The sequence below is a fragment of the Gavialis gangeticus genome, unplaced genomic scaffold (genome assembly GCF_001723915.1).
Source record: "Gavialis gangeticus isolate Ggan-Ray unplaced genomic scaffold, GavGan_comp1, whole genome shotgun sequence".
Lineage (NCBI taxonomy): Eukaryota > Metazoa > Chordata > Crocodylia > Gavialidae > Gavialis > Gavialis gangeticus.
In genome coordinates this window covers 10,539,015-10,549,574 of record NW_017729013.1, presented here as the reverse complement: position 1 = coordinate 10,549,574, position 10,560 = coordinate 10,539,015, and the positions used below count along the sequence as shown (strand labels likewise).

At 47.8% G+C, this 10,560-nt stretch overlaps 1 protein-coding gene across 6 annotated transcripts in view; it reads left to right on the top strand.

Annotated features, from left to right (window-relative positions):
- Window positions 1–8,740, top strand: part of AP2B1 (adaptor related protein complex 2 beta 1 subunit) — a 164,763-nt gene extending 156,023 nt beyond the window's left edge. For all 6 annotated transcript variants that reach the window (XM_019511515.1, XM_019511514.1, XM_019511513.1 and 3 more), the window contains 2 exons: window positions 2,154–2,308; window positions 5,709–8,740. In XM_019511515.1, the coding sequence (XP_019367060.1) occupies window positions 2,154–2,308; window positions 5,709–5,783 (230 nt within the window). In that variant the 3' untranslated portion in view covers window positions 5,784–8,740. The remainder of the gene's footprint in view (window positions 1–2,153; window positions 2,309–5,708) is intronic.
- Window positions 8,741–10,560: the final 1,820 nt, after the last annotated feature.

Here is a 10,560-nt window from a genome sequence, read left to right as displayed (position 1 = left end):
TCCCACACCTACCCACACAGTCCGAACACAGTCCCACACCTACCAACACACCCCCACAAATCTATCCACAATCCCCTATACCCCTTCACGACACCCCCCAACAAATCCCACACCCACCCGAACACCCCATACTTACACCCCCCCACACACAATATACAAGAGGAAGACTTTATTTTAAGCTATTATGCAATTACCTCTATAAACAATATGCACACACATGTAAATCAGGACGAAAATATTTTTTAAATAAAATTAAAATATGTTGTTGTCAGTGTTTGATTTTTACTTTATAATTTTTTTTTCTAATTGCAAAATAGCAAACCCCCTTCCCAAAAGGAGTACTTCTGGAGGCAAGGGGTGGGACTTCTGGTGGCAAAGGTTAGGGGGTAGGACTTTGGGTCCCAACATGGCAACCAGGGGGGCAGGGCTTCTGTCAAGGGGTGGGGCTACCGATACGGACCTCAACAGCTCACCAAAACTCATCAAGGGGCCCTCGACCCAAAATAATTGCCCGGCCCTTTTGTGGGGGCTGCTTGGGCTCTGGTCAGTTGCATGCTGTCCACACAGAAGCTTCTGCTCAGCAGCACAATCCTTGTTTTCTCTTCCTCCTCCTCCTCTTGTTGTGCATAGGCCTGATGGAAGAGGGCACACTGTTTCCCAGCAGTTCTACACTTACTGGCCATTGGTTCTAGAGGGGCCTCTCTGACTCTGTTGCTGGCTAGACAGATGTTCTAGTTTGTATTTACCTCTCAGGGGGGGAATGGGAGACACAAAGTACAAGCTATTGATAAACAACCAGTTTGTTACACGATTCAGCTCTACCTCAGCAGTCCTGTCCCCCACCATCTGCATGCATTTGCTGTTATCTCAGGGCACAAGTCTTGGAGTAGAGGCCTTACCCACACTATTGCTTTTTCACTTTCTGCATCTTTGGTTCACGAGAGTCATCTGACCAGCTAGTCTAGAGATAGGGGACTGTGTGGTTTATATCAAAGGGACTGGGAGACTGAAGGAGCTCCAGTTGCAACCCCACCATCTGCAGGCCTCAACCAGACCCACAAACAAGATCCACTGGAGAACAAAACTATTAAACCTACCTGTGTGAAAAACTTTCCAAAATGCCAGGAAAAAAAAGCCTGATCATTTACAGCCAGTAGGGAACAGGGACTCCAAGGAACATCCATACTTGCTAAACTTTTCTTCCTGGGTTGGCAGGTTGTACAGCTTTAGGAGTGAAAGTTGGAGCTCAGGTGAGTACTGCTCCCATCTCGGCCTCTGCACCAAAGTCTGTGAAAAATCCTTCCTTAAGGGAAGTACAGTTCACCGATTCTTAAACCAGGTGTAAAAACCTCTTGGCTTCCAGAGATCTTCAGAATAGGACTTTGATTTAGATTAAGTGCTTTTTGCATTCATCTGGTTCTATTGGTTCTCTGTAAGATGACTTGGAAATAACATGCATCATGGTTATATCTTTATATTTTCATGCAGGTAAAACCATGTCTTCCCTGACCGCTAGTCTAAAGCCTTTTCATGGCCACAGTGCCTAGAGGTAGATGGCTGGGGGGTGGGGTGGCGGATCATTGCCAGTTGCTGTCATTGGAAAAAGATGTGTGGTATAGTAGGTACATGATTACATAGCAACTCCTAACTGGGAGTGAGCTATGAGGTCCTTGAGTCTTGGACAGTCTTTGCCTGTCGAGTTCAGCAATTATGTCAATGGCCAAGAAGCAAAGTCAGTAATGGTCTTTGCTCTGATCCAGTTTCCTCTGGCTTGGGGAGAGCATGGCATTGAGTCCCAGATCAGTCTGGCCAAGGTCTATAGGCTTTGTTGCGGGAAGGTAGAAGTTCACCCAAGCTAAGTTGCAGTCCCAAGCAGTGAGGTAGAAGTGTTGAGCCCTAAAGGAAGGAGCGGATAATCAGCAGGAAGCCCCAACTCCAGCATGTGGTCTCCAGGAGGATAGAGCACTTAAGACCAAATCTTCTCTTTCTTCATCTTCTTGTCAGACCTGCTCCTCTAGCCATAGACTGGCACTGTCTTGTGGCTGTCAGCTCCTCCTGGCACATGCACGTCTTAGGGATGCTGCTGCCTGTTTTCCTCTCTGGGCACTTTGTGCATGGCCCTGAATTAACAGTGACTTTGTTGCTGTTTGCAGATACTGTTTCCAATAAGCTGCAGAACAACAATGTTTACACCATTGCCAAGAGGAATGTGGAAGGCCAGGACATGCTCTACCAGTCTCTGAAGCTAACCAATGGTATCTGGATCTTGGCTGAGCTACGTATTCAACCAGGAAATCCGAACTACACGGTAAGGCCCATTGGACCCTCTGCTAGAGGCTGTGGGGGAAAGTGAAGAACCTTTCCTTACCTAGCTCAACCCCATAGCTATTTTTCCCCTCCCACTTTACCCAGCACGTGCTTTTAGGGTCAGATCTTGTTGATTGCGACTCTGAAGGGAATCCCTGCTGAGCTGGAAGCAGTCAGGGAAACCCTGAAATGAACAACGTCTGTTGCCCATTTGGCTGGGTTAACGCTGACTCCACAGCAGGAGTTTATTGGCCAAGGTTGTTACTATTTGATTAAGCCAAGAGAAATTAACAAGAAAGCTTTGCCAGAATTCAGCAGCCCTTGCTTTCCCTCCCCACTCTGGTAAGCGATACTATAGATTTATGCCCAACTCTCTGCTCCTAAAGAGGAGACCAGCTGTCTCAACGTTGGCTTTGTATCAGTGGCAATCACTGCTCAGCAGGAGAGCACTGTCCCCCCTCCCCATGTCCTGGATGTACCTCTTTCCTTTACCCCCTCCTCTGAGCATCTGTTTATATTCACATGCTTTCCTTCTTGCCAGTGAAATTTCTTCTGTTCTTGGAGGATCCCTTCCTGAGAATCTCAGGATGCACTCATGGGGAAGGGTCCCTTAAGGGGAAGGAAAACAGTAGAAAATCCTTAAAAATATACTACAGTAAAAGCTGCGCTATCCAGCATCTTACAAGCTGGCATGCTTAATTAACCAGCATGCTGGCTTGCAAGATAAAGTGAAACTGGAAGTGCCCCCTGTGACACTTCCGGTTTCTCCAAGCCCCCACAGCTGGGAGCAAAGCAGCTTGCACTGCCAAGCCTCCACGGCCTGGGGGCATGACAGGCTGCGCGGGGCTGTGCAGGGTCTGCCTCCCTGTCCTGCAGGGCCCGTGGGAGGGGCAGCAATGCCGTGGAAGGGGCAGAAGGACACCCCAGACGCGGCAGGAGAAGCAATGGCCGGGGCCACTCAATTAACCAGCATATTTTGTTATCCGGCATCCCCCATTCTCAGGGGATGCTGGATAACAGAGCTTTTACTGTACTTACAAAGGAACCATGCTTTGTGTTCAGTGCTCTGATTACATATTAACATGAGAGCAGTTCTCTTATTTGCTAGGTGGTGGACTCTTGGGAATCTCTCTTGGCGGTTCAAAAGGCAATTAGCATAACCTTCTAAAAGGTTATTGGCCTCTGCCACCCCAGTGCCACAGGTGTGGTCTTATTTTAATGTTGTGACAATTCTGATTCTGGGTGGTGGCGCTATAAGGATTGTACAGCTCCATGAAGAGCAAAAGGTGCATTAGGGCAGGTTTTCTCAAACTTTGTGATACAGCAACCCCATAAAATAATATATAAATTTACGCGACCCCCCAATGATTAAAGCTGTTGATTTCATTAGGATAGGTAGGAGATAAATAAAGCACATTTACCTTTGTATACCGTAGCTTATCAAATTCAAAACTGTTTAACTGAAAAAAACAGTGTAAAATTTAAAACTGTCAATAGTTTTCAGCGAGAAGGATGCGCTTGCTTGGTACTTGTTAGTTTTTCAATCCTGGGCTTTGGCAGTCTCAAAAATAGTCTAATTTCACGCTCCACGTTTTTTTTTTTCAGCAGTTGCCACTATTAAGAGCAAATACTGATTAAAAAAAATAAAACTGCTGAAAAAACTCACATTCAATTGCACACAGTCAACTGAACTGTTGACAGATAAATACTGAGCTTCACTAAACTGTACACGCCAAGATTAGAAAACAAGAGACGCTTCCAATGTGGGCGAGTCCACAAACACATGTATCACCGCTGAGGGAGGGAAGCAGGCAGAGCGTTTGTGTGTTGGGGAGGCACAGGAGGTTTGCGACCCCCTCTTAAGTTGCTTGAGACCACCCAAGGGGTCACAACCCACAGTTTGAGAACCCCTGGATTACGGCAAGTACGTCAATAACTCTGAGGAGCAAGTAGAACAGCCAGTGATGGACTCAGGGCCAGTGTCCCATCTTTCTCCCACTGCTCATTTCCAAAGTTCTGCCACAAACCAGCTTGTTTTCCATGCACATGTGGGAATTTGCTTTTGCATATCTTATCCTTCTAGTGATAAATGTCCTTAAGGTAACTGAGACTAAAACATTTAAAGTTGCAAGAAGAATTATATAGTAACAACTAGGGCTGTGCAAAGCTTCAGTAGCCAATTTGATTCGGAGGAGATTTGGCCAGATTTGGCAACTGAATTTTTAAATCCAGATTGAATTGGAAGCCTCTGAATCGATTCGGAAAAGATTCAGCACTGCTTTGGAGATTCAGCCATAGACTAAACAGGCAGCAGTCCTCACCACACTGGACACAGCTGGCTCCAACTGATAACTTTGTTGGGGGAGGGAAGGGGCATGGGGGAGGGAGGGATTGGAGCTGGGACAAGCTGCCCAGCTGGGGTTGGTGGCATGGGACTCAGGAAGGGCGGGGGGGTTGTGCGTTGTGGGCACGGCAGCGCTTGGAGCAGAGGCTATGCCCTGCTGCTGGTTGCCCAGCTGGGCTAGGCAGGGTGGAGATGGGATGCGGGCGCAGCTTGCTTCGGGCGAAAGGGACAAGCGGCAGCAGGGCATAGCCCCCAGTCTCAGCACTGCTGCACTTGTATCCCGGTGCCCTGCTGCTGCTTGCCTGGCTGGTGCTGGGGGGCGGGTGCTGCTGCCTCTTGCCAGGGGGCACGGGGGTGGGAGGGGAGGGAGAAGAGGCACTGTCGCCACTTCCCAGCGGATGCAGAGAGGCGGGGGCTGCTGTCGCTTGCCTCGCTGACATGAGGCGGATGCAGGCACAGCAGCACTGCTGCCACTTGTCCCCTTCCATCTGGAGCGAGCCACGCCCACATCCTGCCCCTCCGCCCCGGCTGGGCAAGCAGCAGCAGGGCAGAGCCCCTGCGCCCCTGCTGGGCAGCTTGTCCCAGCCCCAATTCCTCCCTCCCCCAACCCCAACAGACTTACCAGCTGGAGGCAGCTGCCTGTTTAGTCTGTGGCTGAATCTCTGAAGCAGTGCTGAGTCTTCAGATCTGATTCAGCCAGATCGAATTGGGACAGTGATTCGAATCTCCAGATCAAATCGCTGTCCCTCCGAATTGGCCAAATCCAAAGTGAATACTTGCTGCTTCACACAGGCCTGCTAACAACACCTAAAACACTTTGTGGGTGGTCCTCTAAGAAGTTTGAGTCTGCCTAGAGCTGCATCTACACCAAGGGCTGTGATCTTTTAGCTCCACTACTAGGGGTTAATGCTGTTTGACATAAGGAGGTGGAGTGTGGGTCGTAAACAGCTAAATGGGTCCTAAGGGACCAACCAAACTAGTACGTTAGTAAAGACTGGCCACATGTATCCCACTGACATTTTCTTGATGCTTACCTCAGGTTTCCTTCTCTCCTCAGCTGTCCCTGAAGTGCCGGGCTCCTGAAGTGTCCCAGTACATCTACCAGGCCTACGACGCTATTTTGAAAAACTAACAGGATTGGTCCATGCCTCACCCCACGGAGGGAGGAGGGGGGACTCTGGATGGTCCTCTTGTTGGTGTTGGCAAAACACTGTCTAACTGGAAGCAGCTGTATTCATGTGTAGGATTTCAGTCAAAGGCACTGAGAAACCAAGGTAGCGATTAGTCTCCACGTGCTAATAATAATAATAATAGGGAACAAACCTGTTTGATATTTTTAGCGTCCATGGAAACTTTGTAACCACTGCTTCAACCACCCCCCTGTTACCCCTTCGCCGCTACTGCTGCTGTTCTTTCTCGTGGGCTTCTCCATCTTGTGCCAATGTTCAGCATTTTCTAAACTGCTTTAGGCATAGGTAATATTTTGTAAAATATGGCTCATTTCAAAACAACCCCCCCACCAAGTCTCTGTTCATTAAAACAAGGCAAATGCATCAAAAACATAAAAACTGCACTTTATTTTATATTTTTTATACATTTGATTTTGATTTTTTTTATTGTAACAGGCTTAAAAAAAAACAAAGGAAAAGCAAATCCAGGTCAGTGAAAGTATCCAAAGGAATGAAATGGGCTTTCCCAGAGCTAATAATGAGCAGAGGGAGTATGAGAGGAGTCTCATGTCTAGGAATTGAAAGGAGGCCCTGTGAGGACTGATTATTGTATTTGTGCTGGGTGACTTGCCCAGTTCATCCAAAATATTACACTCTTCCCCCCCACTCCCTCTCCTGCCTTCTCCCCACCATTTCCCAATCATCTCACCTGCTCACTAGACACTGATTTGCTGGACAGGATTTTTATTGTGGAGTAGATGGGAGCATGAGTTGGTTGGGTTTGTATGACAATGGTACAGCATAGTGAAAAACCAAGGGAACAGAAACTTCCCACCTGGGGCACCTGGTAGAGTGTGGGATGTCATTCTTGCCTTTTTCCTGTTTGTAAAACCCCTTTCTTGGTCATCCCCACCCTGCCTGCTGCTGCTACAGTCCGTCACCACCCCCTGCTCCCAATTCACCTGTGTCCGTTTCAGCTGGCCTGATTGCATTTCATTTAGCAGTGTGTGTTGGCCAGACTGAAAGACTTATGTAGGAAATTTGCAGGGTGATCGCAGTCACTTGCCCATGTTTCTCCATAGCAGCATCAGCTGATTCACATTCACACCTCAGTGTGCTGTGAACAGGAGCGCAGAGCTGCCTTGGGCGATGATGACTGAAGTACTGAGGGATCTGAGACTCACCTTGTCCCCTTTATGGGAGTGTTCTGAGGTCAGCAAGACAGGACACAGGTTTGCTGCCTGGCAAATAATCCCTGGGTTCTGTCAAAATCCTAGCAGATGCTTGGGGGAGAGCATCCATAGAACAGGGAAGGTCCCTAAGAAACTGTGCAGGAGTTGCAGCTTATCTGGTGGTACTGCAGTAACTACGTTATGATGGGAAGGAGGGGGTTAGTCTTCTGCCGTGTTTTGATGTTACTTTGTAACCCTCAGTGCTGGATGCTCCTGTTTTAGTGCCAGTGGGCATGGAGCTTTAGCAGGGTCCTTGGTTCTAGCCCTGATTCCAAAAACTGGGTCTGGGCTTCCTGTGCCACAGGCAATGGACTAGGGATCATTTGGGTCCCTATTGTCTGAAACTCTCCTGCATGGGGAGGGATTTAGGAGTGCTCTCTCCCTTCTTTGCCATATATCCTTGTCATATGGCATTCTCCAGGGATCAAGGATGGCTGCTCATTTTCTCTATGTGCTGTGGGGTTGCGATGTCCCAGGTAAGGAGCTGAAATGGATGCCATGAAGGCTAATGTAAAAGCAAAGCTGCTACCTGCCTCTGCTCTATTCAGAAACCCTGCACAGCTTTGCACTTAAATTAGGCCACACAACAGAATGGATTCTGCTGTTCACGCCACTCTCCTGCTTCTGCTTGATACAGCATCTTCCCCTTAGTCTGAGCAAGTCCCTTCATGTCTCCCTGGTTAAAACCACTTCCTACCCTTAAAGCAAGGCATTCACAAGCTTCTGCAGTACCAGTCAGAGATGGCTGGGGTCCAGTCACCTGTCTTTTGCCACCATCAGTTCTTTGGGAGGATGCAGAGTGGGGCTGTAATGTTAAAAAAATATAAGGAAAAGGAAGGGTCAGCCAGGTTCTGAACTGGAGACTCCTGAAGCCAGTTCTGAGCCAGTGAGTAAGGAGTAGAGCAGCAGGATTCTTAGTCAGTGGCACAGGACGGTGTCCTCTATGCAGAGCAATTTTGTTTGGCAGCAAGACTCCTGGCTGAAAGGAATGTGGGACAGCGTTGTTGAAGCTTGGCACTTGCACACTGAGACAGAGTGGTGGCTTGGCGCCCTGTGGATTGGTGGGCTAAAAACACTACATAAATAATTATTACAGTAACTAATAAAGTGCTGGCTGTGCTGAGATGCACGCTGTTCTCCATCCTGTCCAGAGCCAAGTTACATAGTGGCCTTGCCTCTTGGAAGCTTGCTGTTTGGAGACGAGCTGTGCTAGTAGGCAGAGCAGGCCTGAGAGCTGCCAAGGTGAGAGAAGGCAGCTTAAGCAGGGGTCAGGGGACCCCTGCACGCAGATCCTGCCCCTTGCTGCAGTACCACATAATGGGTTTTCTGCTCAGCCTGCACCAGATTATGCCCGTGAGTTGGAAGAAGCAGAAGAGGATCTCCAGGTTTAACGCCACAAGTCTTACTCAATTGACCCCAGGGAAGAGAGTTCCAACTGAGTATTCAGCTAGTCCTGCCTGCCATAAACTCCTTCCCAGCATCCATGCCTCTCTCCTGGCCTGTGCTGTGTTTGTGTGTCTGCATGCTGTGAAGCGTGGTATGTGGGGAGAGGAGCAGGAAGGCAAGGAAGGGGGGTTGGTCAGTGGCAGCCCCATTCCATTGGTTTTATTGTTCATCCTTTCCGATGTGTTCACTTTTTGGTAAGCTTTCCCTTGTGTCCTTGTCAATAAACTGTCATTTACACGAAGGCTCCTGCTGTGGTGTGACTCTGTCTGGGTAAGGGGCAGGTGTGTTACAGCCTGTCTGGTGCTGCTGGGTAGGAATAGCCAGTTCAGTTACTGTTCATCCCTTTCAGAGACCCATTTAGGATGGACATGCTTCTCTTTGCTCCTGTCCTTGGATGTGCTGCAACCCCTTGCATGTTCTTTGGAAGGAGAGAAGGTGTCTTGTGACTGGGAGATTACGATTCCATCCCAGCAAGCCAGTATTCTGTTCCCTGGCTCTGAGCTCAGTAATTCCCCTGCCCAGAAAATATACATTGCTGCCCTTCTGTGCTTTCCATTACCATGAGTGAGATCAGTGCCCCCTGTGCCAGGTGCTGTTTCATCACAATAAGAGCTGGTACCTGTTCTGAAGAGTTTGGCACTCTTAATAGGCGAGATGGAGAGGAGAAACTGAGGCATAGACTTTGTGTAAAGCTGCACCTCTATACAAGCTGCTAAATGCACAGTAGACTAATTCTACTGTGCATTAGCACATCATGGCAAAAGCTGTGCTAATGCGCAATAGAATTAGTCTACTGCACATTAGTATCACTTAAAATACATATGCCAGTGCTGTTGCACAGTAGCGCCAGTTACTGTGCATTGAGTTAGTACCTGTTATTACGGGTACTAAATTTTAATGTGTTGGCACATTAATGAATTTATAGACATGACTCTCACATCTGGAGCAGGATGGAGACAGTAAAGGAAGGAACATTGCTGAATCAAGCTGGCTTACCCTTCCCTCTCTCCTTGACTTCTGGGAGGCACAGGAAATCAGGGCTTGGCTTGGTTCAACAGGAGTCAGTGAACAAGCAGTGGATCTGATCCTGTAGGAAGGAAGTGTGTGTGGTCAGCTAAGTATTTAAAGCCCCAGTTTCTGGAGTAATGGGGTTACATGAGAATCTCAGCTTGGATTTTAAAAATAAAGCAAGGTTTTATTTCATGTGGCTTAGAACATGAGCCTTGTGAACAGAGAGGGGGTGGAGGATTGGGAACTAGAAAACAACTGAACAATTTCCATAAATTCATTAACAAGAGTAATCTCAGGGTGGTTTGCAGACCTATCAGGATTAGAGAGCCCTTTTCTAACCTCAGAGCACCTGATACCTTTTGTTGGAGCACTGAATGAGCTGAAGGTCCAGGTGAAGGGGAGCCACCACATTGCAAGCACCAGACTGTTCTGCAAGGGAGCAGTGACATGGGTAAGGTGGAGAAGACTAGGAACCCTGGGAGGGCTGAGCTGGTTCTCCATGTGCACAGTATGCCCCAAAATAGTGGTTGCAACAGAGTACTCGTAAATTGTCTTCACTCAGGCCATGCAGTTCTGAAGAGAGTGAGACAAGTGGGGTGAAGTTTGAATGATTCTTTTCAAATACCTAAGGACTGTTGATGTCATCCTATGCTCTGCTTAACTCCAGCAGGCTTAACTCTTGATAAGCCCCTGCTGTATCTTTCTTTAGTTTGCTGGAACTATTCCTGATGGAACAGCTTCATGAAATTTACTTTTTGTACTCCATTTGAATTCACTAGAAGATTTGCTTTCTACTAAGTTAAAAGGCATGAAAGCCATTGGTTATCCTCTCAATCAGCCTGATGGGTTCAAGAGCAGAAGAACCTCATTTTTGTGGTCCTGAAGCCCTCAGGAAACAATCACAAACATGGTAAGAAGAACTGAGACTAGGAGTGATTAAATGATGAGGCCAATGTCCTGTTTGATCATGGTGACGGAATGAAAAATCATAGAATCATAATAAGTTAGGATTGGAAGGGACCTCAAGAAGCCATCTAGTTCAACCTCTGCT